The sequence below is a fragment of the Argopecten irradians genome, chromosome 3 (assembly GCF_041381155.1).
Source record: "Argopecten irradians isolate NY chromosome 3, Ai_NY, whole genome shotgun sequence".
In the NCBI taxonomy this organism is placed as follows: domain Eukaryota; kingdom Metazoa; phylum Mollusca; class Bivalvia; order Pectinida; family Pectinidae; genus Argopecten; species Argopecten irradians.
Window position 1 is genome coordinate 52,414,152 of NC_091136.1, and position 20,522 is coordinate 52,434,673.

The following is a 20,522-nucleotide window of genomic DNA, read 5'->3' on the forward strand; positions in this document are numbered from 1 at the left end:
TAAAGGAATCGACCAAATAAAGGATAGTCTTTAATCTTACACAATTCTCGCAAACTTTGTAAACAGTCTGGAATCTATTAAACTACAGTTTTCGCTGTAACCATATAAATATCATTTTAAAATAATTTTTAAATACTACCAGTAAGAGTAGCTACTCACTAACTTAGTCTGAAAATATGGGCAGATCTTGTAACATCAAAGAGGTCAGACATTTTTATCAAACAATCGATAAAGAAATAACATTGATGTTTGTTGTTCTCAGTACAGAAATGTAATTAACGTGTCTATATCCAATGTTATCGCTTCATTCCTGTGTCACTGATCTCCAATCAACGTCACCTTTTTTCCAATATTAATATTGTTATGGGGTTGCTTCAGACTACACTGGCTAAGGGAAGTAACTCTTATACAACATATGCCAGCTCCATGTCCGTCTACCAATCCGTCACAGCGTTATTGATATTATTAGTACCGAAGTTGTAGTTCAGTGTCGTTCTGTAGATATTGACAGAGTTAGACGTGGCGGGTTCCTTGCCGTGTGTGGGTAGAGGTGGCGGGTTTCCCATGTGACCCTGTTTCCATGGAGGGATAGCGGGGTCAACTGGCCTGACCTTTAGACGATTAGGAGATGCCAAAGGTGACGTCATTTGGGGTAAGGATTTACAGCAACACTGAAGGATAAGAAAATACCCCAATAGACTGCTGAGCAGTCCGAGCAATGCCCCGACGACAGAAGATATGATTGTTGATGAAGTGACGGCTGGTTTTGTTGACATGTGCTTAGAAACAATGGCGGAGTACTTGTTAGAAACAGTACATCTACAGTCTGCGTATTCAAGCTGCGAGCACGTCTGAAACAAACCAAACATACCGGTACTATTAAAGTTCCAATATCCGTTTTTGTCTTAATTTTTTCATGATTTAGAAGAATCTTGAAAGCATCCCGTTGTAAATCGTTCAGAGACAGGACAAAAATCGAAGTCAAGATGAGCGATAATGATTCGGAAACTTTCGATATAAAAAATCTAATACATATTGAACATCGTCGTTGCTGAGAACGTCATATGACTGCCATAACTATGTAACGTCTGTCTGAACTCTTCAGAGAACGGGTCATGAATTTTCCGACTTCCGTTCGGCAATAATCGTAGCTTCTATGTCAACCAGTTTAAAATGAAGGGATGTTTACAAGTATTGACTTTCAACAACTGTTGTACCAGTTATTAAGAAATCATTATAATCATAACTATTCTTTGATATAACATAATTTCAACTACATCTACAAATTATTGAGGTCGAATCTAACTTGACTTTTTGTTTAATTAGTTACGTATAGTGTGACTTTTATACAGAAATTATAAACTAGTTACAAAAATCTTAATTTGCATACTCATTTTAAACACAACTACGTTGGTGTGACATCCCAGTGTTTTGTTTCTATGTCGATAAGCAATGGCACATTCCAGATCGAGCTTTTCTTTATCAGTAACTCAAACTATCAAAGAACGTCAAAGAATACTTGTAACAATGCCATACACGGAAACATGCATTTTTATCAATGTTGAAAATGCATTCCAAACTGAGTATAATTTTTATGCAATCAATTTGGTATTAGAAACGTCTTGCCCGATGCAATGTCCCGTCCACATTCTGATTATGAAAGCAGACTGAAATGTTGATATGGTATCTATACTCACGGTTTTGGTGCTGACTTTGGTATCGCAGTTTTTGCCGTTCCATCCCAAGGGACATATACAATAATAGGTGGTAATGTTATTGACACAGATAGCTCCATTGTGGCATGGGTAGGGAGAGCAGTGGTCCACACCTAAATACATACCATAACACTTCACAGCTATTATTCTAAAAGGCACACACCACTTTTTATGAATGGCTTTTCATTTTATCAAATGATATGTGGGTATATTAATTTACAGAATATTTGTAATTTATAATGTTATTTTCAATGCAAATTTTAAAGCATAAAAGTGAACCAAAGAACCTTTTAAGAAATGTAAACACACAGTACAGATATAATCAATGGTATTGTCATCTCTCATATCCTCGATTCTCCAGGGGTTACTACCACTCTTGGTATATTCACCCTTAGACTATGCCATAACAAAAGCTGCATGAAAGTTCTGTATGTTACATTTGCGCAGGTATTTTATTCCTTTGAAGTACATTACATCAAATAGATCGAATAACGGTATCTTGAATGGTTTTGCTAAGTTTCACTTTATCTGCAAATCACCAAAGGAAGTCTCTGCAGGCCTGCGATTGGTCAGATTTTTGTGTTATATCTCCATAACATAAACAAATCTATTCAAAATAATCCTTAAAATTAAATTTAAGATAATCTCTTCTTTACTCAATTCATTTTGGGACTCTTTTGTCTATGAAATCATTACGCCGTCATCTCAGCCAATCAAAAGCAACGTTACAAACGGCGACGCATTTTTTTCCTTATGGGCTGATAAAGTAAATTTTTAAGCCAATGAAAATGCTCTTAACAAGCAAAATTCAATTACATACACACCGGAATACTCACTTCCGCAAGTAGTGTGAATGCGCATCCGATTAGGCCTATTGTATTTGTATGACAAATCTTCAATATACTGCATGTATGAATGTAATGTTAATCTCAAATTATATCTCAGCAAGTAAAATATTCAACAAATATTGTATAAATGGTATGGAAAAAGATAAAGTTAATGTAGAACTATATTTTGTGTACTCTCTGAATTTAGCAACAATTCCCGCCAAATTGAAGCCAGCTGTTCCGGGATTCCACCAATTCACCGGATGTTCCAACAATCGTATAATATTGAAAAAACTGAGTTTTTTCTTATTTGAACACTTTTAATGAAATGGTCGGTCGAAATGTAAATAGAAGGAAAAATTGTTATTATTTGTTGTTTACTGGTGTGTAAACTGCATTTTTTTGCACAGATATTTAAGGAATGATTTTTATTGTTTGTTGTTTACTGGTGTGTAAACTGCATTTTTGTACAGATATTTTAAATGACGCGCGTCAGCGCGTCATGTTGAAATATCTGTACAAAAAATGCAGTTTACACACCGGTAAACAACAAACAATAAAAATTATTCCTTATATTTACATTTCGATTGACCATTTCATTCAAATCAAGTGTTTAAATAAAATAAAACTCTGTTTTCCCAATGTTATACGATCGTTGGAACAGCCGGTCAATTGATGGAATCCCGGAACAGCTGGCTTCAATTTGGCGGGAAATGTTGTCAAATTTAGAGAGTACACAAAATATAGTTCCACATTGACTTTATCTTTTTTCATCCCATTTACACAATATTTGTTAATTTTTTATTTGCTGACATATAATTTAAGATTTACATAACATTCATACATGCAATCTATTGAAGATGTTTCATACAGAAACAATAGGCCTAACCGGATGCGCATTCACACTACTTGCGGAAGTCAGTGTTCCGGTGTGTGTATTCTTGCGCGGCAACCACTGCGTTTACGCAAGTGTAAACGATTTCGCAGTTGGTAAGGTTATATAGCAAAGAGAAAACGGAAATGTAAATATTTCAACATGACGCGCGTCATCTAAAATATCTGTACAAAAATGCAGTTTACACACCAGTAAACAACAAACAATAATCAAAGTAAAGAAAGCATTTAAGTCTTATATTCATTAAAAAGGAATTTCTGTCATACACTCTTGACTCGTGTTGCACAGTTATGCATGTATAGTGAAACCATGCACACATGAGGGCAGCATTATCAATAATCATTTTAAAGAATTATTATAATGTACACAGAAAGTAGCTCTGAACTGTTTACTTTTAATTCTGAGGTCTGTAAGTCTTATGTAGTAATTCCAATTTGTATTATCATTAACAGTTTACGTAAGATGGACAGAGGTATCACAACCAGATGTAGATTGTATGTACATGTATACACATGTAGACACAGTTAGGGAGTATGTGTGTGTATATTCTACAGAGGCTATGTGAATTCCACCAATCATAAGGCAAGCTTCCCGTGACTGCAAACTGCAGTAAAGGGAATACAACGTTTTGATTGGTCAAAAAATTATTATTCAATAAATAGGGATTTTATGAATGGAAGTTTATGAATGAAATGGTTTAAGAGGTCACCACTAGATGTCATTGTAGGGCAAGTCCTACTCTTGCAGTCCTACACATCATGATAAACCGGATAACATTAATACAAACGCTAATCACGTTGTATTAAAAATTATTCCTTTAATAAAAGTGTCACGTAGACGTTGAGCAACTTCATGCTTATAAAAATTTGCATTCATAGACCTGTATTTCACTATCAAATATATATGTGAATCCAGTATCATTAAAGATTTGTTTAACATGACCTAACCATTTAAACCGTATTTGTCCATTGCGGTTTAAACTCGCCATTAGTCTATATAAAATATTACTTAATTTATTTTCATTTAACAAAAGGTTGTTCCAAAAAATTAACATTCTCAGCTTAACCTTTATATCTAACAGATATCTTTCCAATTCAACATTGATCATATACCCAGGCGTGCTAGCCCTAACATTTAAATTTCTTTTGCAAAATTTAAGATGGGTTTGTTCTAAAAGCTTTAAATCCTCGTAACCCCAGATTTCTGACCCATCAAACAGAATAGGTTCAACTAATAAGTCAGATAGCTTAAGTTGTAGATCTACTGGTATTGTCTGATTTTGATTTTTTTTCTTCAAAAATTGAAAATATAGATGTTTTTGTGCCTGTTCAATAAGCTTCTGTCTAGCCGCCACAAATGATAGTAATGGTAACCCTGGGAAATTGACTGTGTGCTCTCGTTTTGGATATATGACCTTTTTCGCATTGAGGACCGTAGAATCCAGCAGGACACCGGCACGTGAAGCTGGCGATACCGTCATCGCACGTGCCACCATTCAAACAAGGGTTTCCTTTACAATCATCAATATCTAAAACGAAACGAAATCGTACATCAGTACATGCCAGTTTCTCCTAATAAATAGACAACACTCAGATCATGTACAAAAATCGACGAAGTATCCTATATTGATATGTCTCGATCTCCATTCTTCGTGTATCGGCCTTCAAAAACGAACCAAGTGCATATTTCTGACGAAATTGCGATATTATATGAAATATTTTTCATGCAAGTTGTCGCGTATAACATTCCACGTTAAAATGTACCCTCACCACACCATTAATAATTGTTTGCTGTGTAAACGCCCTGAAGAATTCCCCTTTTATCGATGGACAATTTTCTCTCTCGCAGAAACTATTGCGCCGTTTAACCAATCAAAATCGACGATAGTACATGTACATGTAACTACTGCACTAATTTCGCTTCATATTTTACGAAATTATGTTTTTTGATGCCTTGCATGTTTTTGCAATGTCTTAAGATTATGATATGTATATGTCCTCGAAGAAACTGATAAGATATAAAGCAGTAGTGGAATTCGTAATGTGCAACGTTAGAAGTTTTAGTTCCTTTCTAGATACTGTACTTACTTTGGCCACAGTGTAAGCCAGTGAAGCCTACTGGACAGACACATTGGTATGAGTCTTTACCATTTATGCAGGTACTATTGTTCTGGCAAGGGTCAGACGTACACTCGTCTATATCTGGAAATAAATAGATATTGTTACATACACAGATGATAAATGTATTGCTACATATGGCAGGTTCAATCTGTTACTGGTGATAATCGAGCTGTTCATATGTAAGCTTAGTTAACGTGTTGTCAGAAGTGTTATTTACTAGCAAATGTTTTAGTGAAGAACATATGATTGAATCTTTGATACTTTATTTTGTCCTTTATTTTTGCCGTATTGAAGAAAGACTCGTACGTCATCGCGTATAGTCATCCATGAATCAGAAGACACTTCTAGTCTGGAACACATGATCCTGGACTCATTTTCATATATCCGGTGATATATGATTTTGGCGTTATATCTGTTCTACTTTCCTCGATTTTGAGTATGAATTATAGATATGTTAAAACATAGTTTCGTTAAGCCGATCTTGGTTTTGTGTTATCCTATGTTTATAGTTTTGTGTGGTAGATGTGTTCTCTGTATCATTGGTCCATCAAATCTCCTTTAAAAAGTTCCCATGTAATTTATCTTTTTAGTTGTATAAGATATTTTAAAAACTGTATTTTTATTTAAAGCATAGACTAGAAGGGACAATTACCATAACATTTTCACTCGTATAAAACATTTGGAAAAATTCAGAATTGCTAAATAAAACGATAATTTACCTGTCTCACAGCGACGGCCCGTGTATCCTGCCCTACAGACACAGGTAAAATTGGAAACTTCATCCTGACATATTCCTCCGTGCAAGCATGGCGGCGGTACGCACTCGTTGATTTCTGCAAATACATCATAGTCGATGTTTGATAGCTGAATTTTAAATGAGAAGACAGAGTTGTTGTGATTGAGTGGTAATCTCTATGGTAGATAAGGTCAATCTTCATTCGTTCCCAACCATGTATCCAGATGCTAAATATAATGATCCATACTTACTGGGAGTTATTTGGATAATCTGTGGCCATACAAGTCATACTCATAACAGTCATTAAAGGATTTGTGCAGTCAAAAATGATAATTTCAGTTTATGCTGGAAATGGCTTTATCAGCACTTGTAGAAACCTCTCCGTGCCGCGTGCGACCGGAATAACCCGTAAGAAGTCGATATCGAGGTCCAAAATTCTGGCCGCCCGATTATGTATATTTTCTAGCTCTAAACCGTGTGACGTCACAATAGTCCATGGTTTATAGCTGTACTATATATATATAACTGGTGTGCTATCACTTACATCGACGGTCACAGGAAAAGCCGATCAACGATTTTTTTACGATTACTTTTGAGTGAAGTTAATCGTATGATAACTTTGGCTCGAATGTAAACAACTAAAAGAGTGAAATTCGATGTTTCAAATACTCTAATTTATGCTCTAATAGCAGGTATCTTCATGTAATTATGAAAGAAAATCCACACAGAAATAAAAGTTTCGGATTTTTTGTTGAGGAGTTCAGCAACGAATAAGCTTTAATTAGATAATATTTTCTATAGTCTGTATCTTTGATACATTGTGAATTCCAAAGTTTGTGACTGTAAAATGAAATTTTACGTACATGTAGCAATTTAAGAAATCCTTGATTAAAGTATTGACGTACGTACACACCGATGATTGATCATTACAAACATTGTGTTGTGTGTTGTTAACCGAAGAAATTGAGATACATTTATTACAATACCGTAAAACGTTTCAACATATTGTAGAAATAATTTGCTATTCGGTGGACTATATCGGGTATTTGCTATTGTCTTACTGTCAATCAGGTTAGGACATCTGTTAATTGAATTGTGATTTGAATTATGGAAACCCCGTATATCTATGCTCTAGGTTTTTTATTGTCACCTCCATTTTTAAAATGAAGATGTAAAAGCAAATGGAAATAAAATATCCCTGATTATACCTAGGATATATATATGTCGTACACAGGTAAAACAATAATGGAAGTTGACTTATTCAGAAACAAAAATGGTTCTAAGGACTATTTCAACTAAAGATTAAACTTTAAACATTATTCCAGTCAAATACTGTAATTACGGAATCGTGGCATATCTATATAGCAAGGTATTAGTAAAACTTCTAAGCATGTATTTTCACCGTTTCAAATCTACATGTATAGTCATACAAGAAGGGTTACAGCATTACCACACTAATTATATATAAATATACTTATTTTAATATAACTTAGTATATTTTTGAAAAGGTACAAGATATTATATCTATTTATAATGCCTGTATACAAGTAATTTCATTTTTCATCTGAACACTATATGTGGTTACATTTTGGATTATACGATAAATGTTCATATATCATACTATTAAATTTCGGTATGATACACAAAAGGATCGACAATGAATATACTATTTTAAGGATTTAATATAATTTTGAAATAATGAATTTAAATCTACACTTATACTGTAATTAAGAAACATATATCAGAAATATCATTGATGTATTTCTGCTTTTTAGTAAACGTTAAAGTTTCAAAGGCAACAATATATATATACATATTATTTTCGGTATAAGTTCGGTACTGTTACTCCAATATCACATAACTGATAACCGTCCATATTTTATTTTTACTCAAAAACTGTGCCGTGTTTGCATCGTTGTGGCAGAAGTTTGAAATAAAAAACATGGATTCTAGATATATTCATGCTAAATTTTGGGATTTTACTCGTAAAAAGATAGCGTTACATTATACTGTTTTTTATTACACAGAAATTTACATAATATGCTATCTAAATCTCAGTCCAGACTGATCCGAACATCATATTGATATCGCTATCGAATTGGACTGATTATCTAATCTAAAGTTAGATATATTCTTGTTTGAATGTTTGAAATGGTGTAAATGGGATGTTTTGAAACTGAAAATATCTTAATCATAAAGCTAGAATAACCATTTACTCGAAAAACTCAAATTGTAGATCTAACGTATACGTGTATGTGCTGTATAGATGTATAGTACTAGGCTTACCTTGTGTAGCCGCGGACTACTGTGACATCACAAGACCACGTGACCGCCTAGCTCATTATCTCTGAACCGTAGTCGACACTACCCGTAAATCACGACCAAAACCAAGCGATAGCGCTAAAAGCTAGGCGATTCGTTGGGTGGCACTTAATTTTTCATTCATCCACAGCAATATCCTGACGTATTATAAAAAAAAAATTTGGCTGCACAAATCCTTTAATATCAAGTTACTGAAGGAATGCCATGACCGGGTTTCCTAATCGAATAGATTCATTGCCTGTCGTTTGACGAGACATTAAATAACAATCGTGGAGCAATGCTTGTGATTCTGTACTAAAAGTACTTTTATTGAAATCATTACGCCTCCCAGAGTTCCCACCTGTTTGGCACAGATGACCGGTGTATCCTGGGTCACACAGACACAGGAAGGAGTTCACTCTGTTCACGCATGCTCCGTGGACACACGGTGAACTAGCACATTCGTCTATGTCTGAAACAGAAACAAATCATCTGATATATAAACGCTGCAGTCGATGTGGTTGTTGGCAAATTATAGTAAGTATTTGGATTTACCACATTCCATATTCTTGTTTGAGATCGACATTGCTTGTTTTTATGTTACTCCAAACTTTTATTTTTGCTATAATATGTAACAATTGGCTTCAGATAATGAAGGATGTTTTGGAAAACACCAACAATTATTCTAGGCTGCCCTATCAGCCCATGCTTAACAATTTGTCTTGTTTATAAATGATAACGATTAATTTCTTTACTTACCTTGTTGACAATGTGTACCGGTAAATCCGGCTCCACAAGTACACACGTACCCGTTTTGTTTGTCCACACAGGTACCCCCATTATGACAAGGACCACTAGCACATTCGTCTATATCTAAACAACCAAATACCATGTCATGTAATACACTTTCTAAACACCAGTTTTAAAAGAAAAAAATAAGAAAATCTGATTTTTTTGTCTGTAGTCCAAATCGCGAAAATTTTGACCAGTGAAAATAATTGACTATCCGGTACCATTTTAGTCAACGTATTGATAAAGTGACAACAGATCTCATGTTGGTATTTACAAAGTGTACGTGGTCGTTACTGTAACATAAACATATTAGGTTTAACCTACCTAACATACTTTTTAGTACTAAGTATTAATTAAAACAATGTTTGAAAAAAATCGAAATCGTAAACAGTGCTTATGTAATTCATTGCACTTTAAGCATTACATTTTGAAATGGACATACATTTTGGTAGTAAACACACAAAATACAAAGAATACCTGTATCACACTGAAACCCTGTGAAACCACTCGCGCATGTGCACGTGAAGTTGTTAACACGATCCCTACAGGTTCCGCCATTGTGACATGGGGTAGGATTACAGTCGTCTATATCTACAAAATAACAGAAATTTTAATAATGAATGAAACTATCGTCAACTATAGCGAACAATGACAGTATATTCCACAGTTAAATCTTCTGTTAATAGTAAAAGTTAACTATTCTATCACTTGTTGATGATCAAATGTTTCATTTTTCAACTAAGACATCATGAACACCTGTATCATTCCTTTCCAAAGAATTTTGGGGACAAATAAAGTTGTTACTTATAATAGTATTCTACATTTTATGCTGACTATTGAGTATTATTGGATAGCTAATTGTGTTGTTTACTTAATAACTATACACGTATCCTATTGTCGTACTCACTATTTATATTCTTTTGCTGACTTGCGTGTTAGAAAACCTGTTTGTCAAAAAATACCATTAACATATAATACTGTACCTGTATTACACTGAGCGTCTGTGTAGCCCGGTGCACACGTACAACTGTAGGCGTTAATTAGGTCTGAACATGTACCTCCGTTCATGCAGGGACCAGAGAAACATTCATCAATATCTGCAAATAAAATTGACAGAATTACCACGTTTGAGAAATTCGTATGTGAGTGTGACAAAATCCATTTTACTGATGTACAAACGTACAATTCAAAAATCACTTCTGACTTAAATGGTCATTTTGAAGCACAATATGATTAACTAAAATTTATTTTCAATTATCACATTCTACCAGAATTCTGAAATACTGACACTTTCAAAATCGATTTCAAGATTCCTTCTCTTACAATAAACATTGCAACTTAAGACTCTTTCTATTATCCGAGATTAGTTATTTATATATGGCATATTGTGCTCAATACACATTGAAATGTATGTTTACGGAGTTCAGCAACCATTACAGTAATTGTTATAATTGTAATATGTCTGATCTATGGCAAAGGTTGGTTTATATAGATCTGACGTAAACATACTAATGTCACAGATGCGACCAGTGTACCCCGACAGACAGGTGCATTGGAAGCCGTTGATCAGATCCGTACACGATCCATGTTGGCAAGGAGAACTCTTGCATTCATTAATATCTGTAACCAAAAAGGTTATCATTTTTACACACCAGGTAACAATAGGATATGTAAAAGTGTCGTCGGAAATGTTCTTTTTCCTTCTCTAGCTGGTGTTTCCGGTTCTATCGGAAAATCTATACCATCGAATGTTCGATGTTAAAATCATTTTTCAGGTGAAAACAAAATCATTTCAAGACATTTAAATTTAAAACTAAAGTTATCCTTTATGAAATTATGGTTGTCAAATATATCGGAGTGAACTGCTGATCAATACTTCTCTCAGTTGAAGTAAAATCACGTACCGATTCCACAGAGTCTGCCTGTATAACCAGGAATACAGGAACAGGAGTAATCGTTTATAAGGTCTGTACATGTAGCATTATTTTGACACGGCTGGCTGAGACATTCATCTACATCTGTTACAAGGAAAATATTCATTTTCAAACATAAACACCAGTCAAACACGGAAAAGTAGACAATGCAATTTTTGAAAAATGTTTTTTTTTAATTTTTTTTTTATTTTCAATTTCTTTGCAAGGTTCGTGTATTGGATGGCTTTTTTAAGATAATCCAAAAGTCAGGAAAGTCAATGTGCGAAATGTAAATAAATAATGAATTGAATAGAATACGATTCAGATACTGTACTATGTCTTTTATTAAAATATATGGAAAACAGAACAATAGCTACCATTGTCACATCTTGCTCCTAAAAAGCCCGGTGGACAGAAGCATCTGTAGGAGTTAACCCCGTCCACACACGTACCGCCATTTCTACAGGGGTTAGGGACACACTCGTCTATATCTGGTGGAATTAAACATGCGATAGGAGGGCTCATTTAATATTCTTCATGTATGTATTGTCCCCGCGGTGGCCTTTTTTAGCTGTTTTTCTCTGTTTTGTTACGTAATTAATTTTGTATGATTACTAAAGTAAATTACTATTTTGATGTTTTAAAACTACGGTTTCATAAAATGTGAAAGCCCATGTATATACAGTGTACTAACATAATCTATTTTCATTTGAACCAAAATAGATGTCTACATTTATTTATAAAGTTTACACGAATGACGTGGAAGAAAATAAAATAACGAATGGGTTACATACTGATAAACACATTGTGACTTGTGTAATTTTTGTTTCTTCTTTTTATCAATTATGCCCATTAGTGTTCATGTCATTGATAGGAGAAACGTAATGTGACCAAATAGGCAATATATGCTGAAAATTGATTACTAGATAATGCTGCTGTACAGCGAATATCTTCCATTTTAAATCAACACTGATAGTGTGTAAAAAGTTGTTTTGTACCTAGTTGACAGTTGACCCCTGTGAATCCTGGCAAGCAGTTGCATGTGTAACCGTTCACGTGATCTAGGCACGTTCCGCCATGGAGACATGGATTGCTGTTACATTCGTCGATGTCTGGGTAAAAACAATATGACAAGGTAAAAGAAGGGTAATGGTATCAAATAATCATAAACTATGATGATAAAATCAACTATCGCCATAATATTTCATATTAAGAAAATAAATTGAGATCAAACCAAATATAAATCAATATGTTGTTCACATATTCAATTAATTTATTATCTGAGAAACAGTGGGTTTGACATACCTGTAGTACATCGTGTGTCGGTGTATCCGGGAACACAGGTACACAGGTAACCATTGATCTGGTCAGTACACGTACCTCCATGCATACAGGGTGACGAGATACACTCGTCTATATCTGTGTTTAGATTGGGGAAGATAGTTAACTTTACTGTTACAATTGGTTACATGACTAAATTCAGAAATACACTTCCTCAAATGTTTCCAGCAACGGCTTCGTTACCTTTGCATTGGTCAGAGTACTAAAGCACAGTTTCCTTACATCATTAAAGCATTTTTGTGCTATTCACTCCGGTTTAGGTTGGTGCCTTTAACGATGGGATCAACATATTTAATACTGTCAAATTAACATAAATGTTCGGAAATTGAACAAATTCGTTTAGTTTTAAATCAATTTTACCTGTTTGACAATTAACATCGGTATATCCCGCCACACATGTGCATCTATACTCATTTACTTTGTCCTGACACGTTCCGCCATGTTGACATGGACTGCTTTGGCATTCGTTTATATCTGGAAAAAATATATCTATCATTATACCTCACGAATGAATCTCAGTCGCTGATTGGTCGAGAGACGTCACGTGTTAGAGCGTGTATCCCTCTGAACGTCATGTTCAAAATCATGTTTCACCCATCCGGAGCCTTTCGTACGTTTAGCAAGAGTTGACGTTCGTGTAACGGAAAAAAGGATGGCAGGCAACGCTTCCGTCTGCCTTTGACAGAGGAAATTAATAATAGTCTTATGATAAAAGATACAAATATCACAATAACACTCGATGTAATGTTTATATGACGTTACAAAGAAAGTTGATTTTGAATAGCTGTAACGTTTGCCCAAACAACTTAAAATCAAGCCTTTACTTAAGACTTGTATTTTGGCGCGAGAAAAACTTTATTTCGGTATAATAAACAATTCATTGTCCTGAGAGTAGGGAGATATGACGATTTGTTTACCCGCGGCAAGTCATATTTCCCTTGGGCTTGGGTTAACAAATCGTCATGTCCCTTACCCCTCGGGAAAGATGACTTGCCGCAGGTAAACAAATCGTCATATATCCTTATCGCCAGGACAATAAATGTATAATACATGTATGTTGCATGGACTCTGAAGAAAAAAAAACCCGTGATTTTTAGAAATGTAAGTGAATCTTTATAACATTGCAATGTTCAAATAAACATCAATAAACATAAAGAAACAAATAAATCAACCTTTACCATTTTCATTTCTATTTTATTCTTCTTTGAATTTTACGAATGCATTGCAACCAAATAGTATACATGTTATCTGTATACAAAGATCTTACCTGTTTGACAGTTAAGTCCGGAATATCCCGGCATGCAGCTGCACGTGTAGCTATTTATGTGGTCGGTACATGTACCGCCATGTTGACAAGGGTTACTGTGACATTCGTTGATATCTGATGGATTATTCAGACACTTATATTTATGCCAAACACAAAATTAATCACAAATTATTTCCACAATGTACTTCTCCATCACTTCACAGGTATCACACCTCTAATTTAGTAGGTATGTAGATACACTAGGTAGATATAATAACGGATATTCTAAGGGAAAGGGGTCAATTTTAAAATCGAGTTTCCTATATAAAACGGTACTTACTATTATGATCTTAAAATCAGTTTTGTTTTGGTACCTAAATTATGTTCACCAGAATATACCCCTCTCAACAAATAAAGAATTGATAAACATAGGCACAAAAAACATCTTAACCTTATCCATCCCTTTTATGAAAGTAGTATTTGTCAATATAGGAGATACATAAACATATATGAAAAAGAGATATCATTTTTAATGATTGTTAAAGTAAAGAGAAGTCGCAAGATACAAATACTGTAAATGTGAAAATATGCGCGAAAAATTCCCAGGGCGTAATATTTTCTATATACATGTACATGACACGATATATGTAGTTTGCAAGAAGTTAATTAACATGTCCATTTAACGCGAAAATAACAACGCCGCGGACTGTTTGCACATGGAAATCACGAAATTAACCCTCGCGAATATATCCATGTCTACAGTAATATAGAAAGCAGATATAGCATAACATACGGCACAGATATTGTCACTAGTCAAGAATACAAAGCCATAGCCTATTATCATAGCACTCAGAAATCAGAATCATGCAAACTGATCAGAAACAACTTTATTATGCTCATTTACTCATAAACTCATTTACAATTGTAATACCTGTAGTACATTGTGTGTCGGTGTATCCGGGAACACAGGTACACCGGTAACCATTGACCACGTCAGTACACGTACCTCCATACATACAGGGCGACGAGGTACACTCGTCTATATCTGCACAGCAAACTTAATATATGAATATCAAATATCTCGATGAATAATTGTACTATTATATGAATAATTTATTAACAACTGATCCATTTAAAGATTCTGGCTTAACGTAAATGCGGTTTTAAATCGTGATTATTTTCAAATCAAATTCCTACCGCAAGATATCTAAAATGTTCGATGGCAACGAACTCAACAATACAATAGTATTGCGATAGTTGACGATTGATGCATTACCAATTTGACAGTCAGCGCCTGTATACCCAGGAGAACAGATACACCGGTAGCTGTTGACTTTGTCCACACAGGTTCCGCCATGTTGACATGGGGCACTTTGACACTCGTCAATGTCTGTAACAATGAAGAAACCGTATACTTTAAGGAACAACACCATGCTATCAAGTAGTACTTACACTATTAATGACTAATATCGTTAGAAAACCATACAGGAAAAAAAACCCAATAATGTTCAGTACTTCAGGAAAATAATGAGGAATCAATACACCTTTGGGAAACAAATATAACATAATGGTATTTAGTACATCTGGCATTATTAATTATACCGTCTCGCGTTGAGTCAATTCTCACATTTGAGAATCACATGACATGTACCACTATAGTAGGATCATGGTACATTCATTCTCAAGCAATGATTATCTTCGGAAAATAGAAACATTGAGGAAATCCTCAGGAACTTTGTTATTAGTGGACGCTACGATTTGTAAACACCTGTGCCAATGTTGATAATAATACGAAAAAAAGATATTAAAAGCAAGGATGTTTGTGGTGTTATAAAATTGATAGCTTAAAAAGTTTTCAAAATATCCTGAACAATAAAATCACGTACCGATTCCACAGAGTCTGCCTGTATATCCAGGAAAACAGGAACAAGAGTAATCGTTTATAAGGTCTGTACATGTTGCATTATTGTGACACGGCTGGCTGAGACATTCATCTACATCTGTTTAAATCATCATAATAAAAAGATCGTTTACATCAATGAAAAAAACCAAAACATTTTAATGTGAAGAAGTGGAAATTATTATCTCTGCATAAGTTCTTATTTTCCACATCTTATAAAGCTTTTTGAATCCAATGTCCTCGTCAAATAAATCAAACATTTCATGTTCGAAATTTTAAACCTAATAGTTCAATAGAATACGAATAAAATACTATTGGGATACTATCTTATGCTTTATTTTTACAATTAATATCCGGAAAAAACCCCAATAGCTACCATTGTCACATCTTGCTCCTAAAAAGCCCGGTGGACAGAAGCACCTGTAGGAGTTGACCCCGTCCACACACGTACCGCCATGTCTACAGGGATTAGGAGCACAATCATCTCTATCTGGTGGAATGAAATAGAATACGGAAAGATTCACTTATTTTAAAATATGCATTCGTGTTATCATTATACTTCATAATTAAGACCTCTTATGTTTTGTTATGTATTCTTGGGTGGTTACCTGAAGTACTGTCGACCTATTTTGATTTTCAGAGGATATATGACAGGATAATGCTCATACATCTACTAACATAATCCATTTCAATTTGAACCGATTTACAATTACATTTAATCATAAAGTTTACACGATATCAATCACCATCATCAAAACCTTTCCTAGATAATAATATTGTCGCAAATATCCTCCTTCGGAAGGTAACGATAACAAAGGACATTTACAATCTAAAATAATGTTTTTTGATAATTCAACTTTATGTTATGTTATAATGTATTTAACGAGTTTCGTACCTATTTGACAGTTGATCCCTGTGAATCCTGGCAAGCAGTTGCACGTGTAACCGTTCACGTGATCAAGACACGTTCCACCGTGGCGACAGGGATTACTATTACATTCGTTGATATCTAAGTATAGAAATTAATAATGTCTGTATTACATCACTGTTTTCATCTCTGTTTATATCTCTGTTTGCATCTCTGTACTACATCGTGTGTCAGTATTATTTAGTGCATCACACTAAAACATAAGTAAACTATGTAAATTGTGAGTAGAAGAGTTCATTTGTTTATGTTTTTCTGTGTATCTTACTTCGTTTTGCATTTTGATTTTGATACACATAACGGTATGAACTAGGATACAATGTTAATCATATAAAGTACAAAACACTTGTATAATAGTATAATAACATTGACATACCTGTAGTACATCTTGTATTGGTGTATCCGGGAACACAGGTACACCGATAACCGTTGACCAGGTCAGTACACGTACCTCCATGCATACAGGGCGACGAGATACACTCGTCTATATCTGTACAATAAATGTTGTAATGAAAAAATAATAACAAAAGAAAAAATTAAATTACAAATGTGGACAACAATTTGCTAGGCAAACTATCCCCATATCAAGACACACAAGGTCAAAAATGCATACAGAACTCAAGAAGAGTCTACAGAAAAAAAATGAAAAAAATAAAAACCTCTTCGGGAAGCGGAGGTCAAAGGTGGATTTTATAGAGCGGTTCTTCCATAAGCAAACGTTTCCAACCTCAGATTCCTTCCACAAGTTTAAGGTCGAACCAATCATTATGTACGACAAACACATATACTAATAAGACAATACTATTGCGATTGGATAGTTGGTGATCCATGGAATATAGACTTACCAATTTGACAGTCAGCGCCTGTATACCCAGGAGAACAGATACACCGGTAACTGTTGACTTTGTCCACACAGGTTCCGCCATGTTGACATGGGGCACTTTGACACTCGTAAATGTCTGAAATAATGAAGAATCCATATAAGTTAAATATTAATACCATACAATCCATTTACGATTTCATTTATGTTACTAGTTAATGTCATTTTTTCTGACGAGAAACATGGCAGACACGGTAACAACCCTGTCAGCCATAAGCATTTTTGTATACATGCTTATGGCTGACATTGTTGTTACCGTGTCTGCCATGTTTCTCGTACCCAAAATACCATTTTGTATAACCAAAAAGGTGCATTGCGGTAGTGCGCGTTTGGTTTTGCAATTAATTATTAAACATATTCTCAACTTCATTATATGAATCAACTCCATCTCCAGTAGCAATTGAGTCTGACACTGAATGAGAATTACCTCGCTTTGATCATTGGTTTTCATTTGGGGTTACTAAGGTTAACATGAAAGCGTAACAAAACACAAAACCTGACAATACTCTAAACTAGAAACATACATTAAAGAAATTGGGAACCCTTTCTACAATAGGCGGATTTACCTCTAAATGTGCTTAGGGTTTTCAGAAATACAGGAGGATTACATTCAGATGTTACAAAAGTTAAGTAATTTTCAGGTGGTTTGGGTAGGATTTTGAGAAGGAAAAAATATTTTAAATTGAATACTAAAAACAACAATGAGCCGCAAAGCATGGCATTATCCCCAGCGCGCCGCAGTTTGTATCAAAACCCAAAAACATCAAGGTCAAAGTAACAATTACTCATGTATAACTTTAAATGTATGCGAGTATTGAAAAACTGAAAAAAATCAACAGCAGGTAACAAAAAGAAACTTGGTATTTTTAACTGAATTTCCATGGTAACAGAAAAAAATCCAAAAACTGAAGGTCTGCAACAGCAAATGGCACAACTAGGGCACTTGTCTGATATATACAGAAAGTTTCATGGAGCTGCATTCAATTGTTTAGAGTTATAGCCCGGAAACAAAAAGAAACAGTAATTTAGTATATTTTACTAAGAGCTGCGTTGAATAGTTTTTGAGTTATGAAGAAAAGCATCTCGGACGGACGGACGAAGCCGAAATCAATATTTTCCACAAACGCGTTTCGCGGGGAATCAATTGCATATGCGGTTTGGAATGGTTTTCGAAAAAACAGGGAAAATTTCTTATTTTTATTTCTTATTACATATAGAATAATGTTTAATGTGTACAGTTATACCCTTACAAGTAGTGAGCCAAGGGAAAAGTCTTATAATCCGGAGGCCCCACTGCTGCCATCTAAGACAGTAAATGGGTTTACCGATAGGTGTATATGTTTCTGTCTAAATAAATCATGAGTCAGAGAAAAAAATCTGTTAATTTTTGTTTTATACTCCTTATATCAATAATCATTATTGGTGTCATTTTCATTGCTGGGGACAAAAATATAATTAAGTTTTAATAACTGGTATCTGATCCTTATATATTCTTTTGATGACAATGTACACCTGATCATAGGTCATAGCTTAAGACAAAATCGCCATTACTACACAAAACCCAAACCACAAATGTCTTATTAACTCATTTCAGGGGAATGGCACAAAAATGCAGGGAACTGAAGACTAGATCCAGAATGAAATATTAAAAAGAATAAAAAGGAATATGAATTGTACCAAGGACTAGGTGATTCAACGAAGGATAAAAAAAGAACACAATACATAATTCTGAAATGTAAACTTTTTTGAATTGCTAAAAAAATAACAATAATAACAACATACCTTTAGTACATCGTGTGTCGGTGTATCCGGGAACACAGGTACACCGGTAACCATTGACCACGTCAGTACACGTACCTCCATACATACAGGGTGACGAGATACACTCGTCTATATCTGTATCATACATGTACAAGTTTGTATGGTGTAATGATCTCACGTTGTTTTTTGTAGATTCAGAATTTCGGTATATAATGCCATAACCCTTTTCTTCTGTCGACAATATAGACATTTTTAAGTCTGAAATACCTCTCTTATCTACTTGTTAAGCACTTTTTTTTATAAATATGTACTTATGCAGATTAAAAACATTACTTCAGTTGCTTACGTACCAGTCTGACAGTCGGCACCCGTATATCCTGGGATACAGATACACTTGTACCCATTCATGTGGTCGTGACAGGTGCCGCCATGTTGACAGGGATAACTGTGGCACTCATCTATATCTGTAAACAAATATACTACAAGTTGAAGAAGCAATATTGTGATAATCTGTTTGTAGGTATTTGTAACTGAACACCTAACTAATACATTTCCCTCTAAGATTTTTTTTATAGTAAATGAATTATTTTGTAATGTTGTATACTACAAAGGCTATTTTCTATCATGATCTGGTTGAGAGGGCACTATTGCCTCATAGTATTGTCGAGGGATGGAATAGTGCCCGAGTCGAAGGCGATGGCACTCTCCCATTACGAGACAATTCTCGTGATAGGATAGTACCCTCGCCTGCGGTTCGGGCACTATTCCATCCTTCGACAATACTATGAGGCAATAGTGCCCTCTCAACCAGGCCTAATAGATAAATATTCCTCAGTCAATTTCTACGATACCTATTTGACAGTCTCGTCCGGTGTATCCAGGCATGCAGCTGCACGTGTACTTGTTCATGTGATCAGTACATGTTCCGCCATGTTGACAGGGGTTACTTTTACATTCGTTGATATCTAAGTAAAGCAATACAACAAAATGTAGCTTGCAACAAAAACACAATATTTTGTAAATCAGATAGTCTGAAGTAACGGTTATGCTGTTTGAAAGTCAATTCTCGCGATATCATTCATTTCAAAGGTGCGGCTGCATTCAATCCAAAATAGATTACCTGTATATAAAGATATGCATAAAGGAATATAAAAGATAGGGAAATAAAAA

The 20,522-nt window shown here is 34.7% G+C and overlaps 1 protein-coding gene across 1 annotated transcript in view; it reads right to left on the reverse strand.

The window, feature by feature from the left end:
* Nucleotides 1-20,522, reverse strand: part of LOC138319003 (fibropellin-1-like) — a 27,111-nt gene continuing 6,589 nt past the window's right edge. The window contains exons 13-38 of the mRNA XM_069261880.1: nt 20,204-20,317; nt 19,703-19,816; nt 19,374-19,487; nt 17,557-17,670; nt 17,088-17,201; nt 16,682-16,795; nt 16,163-16,276; nt 15,773-15,886; nt 15,163-15,276; nt 14,818-14,931; nt 13,908-14,021; nt 13,001-13,114; nt 12,605-12,718; nt 12,298-12,411; nt 11,677-11,790; nt 11,291-11,404; nt 10,896-11,006; nt 10,370-10,483; nt 9,864-9,977; nt 9,354-9,467; nt 8,956-9,066; nt 6,277-6,390; nt 5,525-5,638; nt 4,852-4,965; nt 1,698-1,828; nt 1-851 (exon numbers count right to left, since the gene is read on the reverse strand). Of these exons, the coding sequence (XP_069117981.1) occupies nt 435-851; nt 1,698-1,828; nt 4,852-4,965; nt 5,525-5,638; nt 6,277-6,390; nt 8,956-9,066; nt 9,354-9,467; nt 9,864-9,977; nt 10,370-10,483; nt 10,896-11,006; nt 11,291-11,404; nt 11,677-11,790; nt 12,298-12,411; nt 12,605-12,718; nt 13,001-13,114; nt 13,908-14,021; nt 14,818-14,931; nt 15,163-15,276; nt 15,773-15,886; nt 16,163-16,276; nt 16,682-16,795; nt 17,088-17,201; nt 17,557-17,670; nt 19,374-19,487; nt 19,703-19,816; nt 20,204-20,317 (3,278 nt within the window). The 3' untranslated portion in view covers nt 1-434. The remainder of the gene's footprint in view (nt 852-1,697; nt 1,829-4,851; nt 4,966-5,524; nt 5,639-6,276; nt 6,391-8,955; nt 9,067-9,353; nt 9,468-9,863; nt 9,978-10,369; nt 10,484-10,895; nt 11,007-11,290; nt 11,405-11,676; nt 11,791-12,297; nt 12,412-12,604; nt 12,719-13,000; nt 13,115-13,907; nt 14,022-14,817; nt 14,932-15,162; nt 15,277-15,772; nt 15,887-16,162; nt 16,277-16,681; nt 16,796-17,087; nt 17,202-17,556; nt 17,671-19,373; nt 19,488-19,702; nt 19,817-20,203; nt 20,318-20,522) is intronic.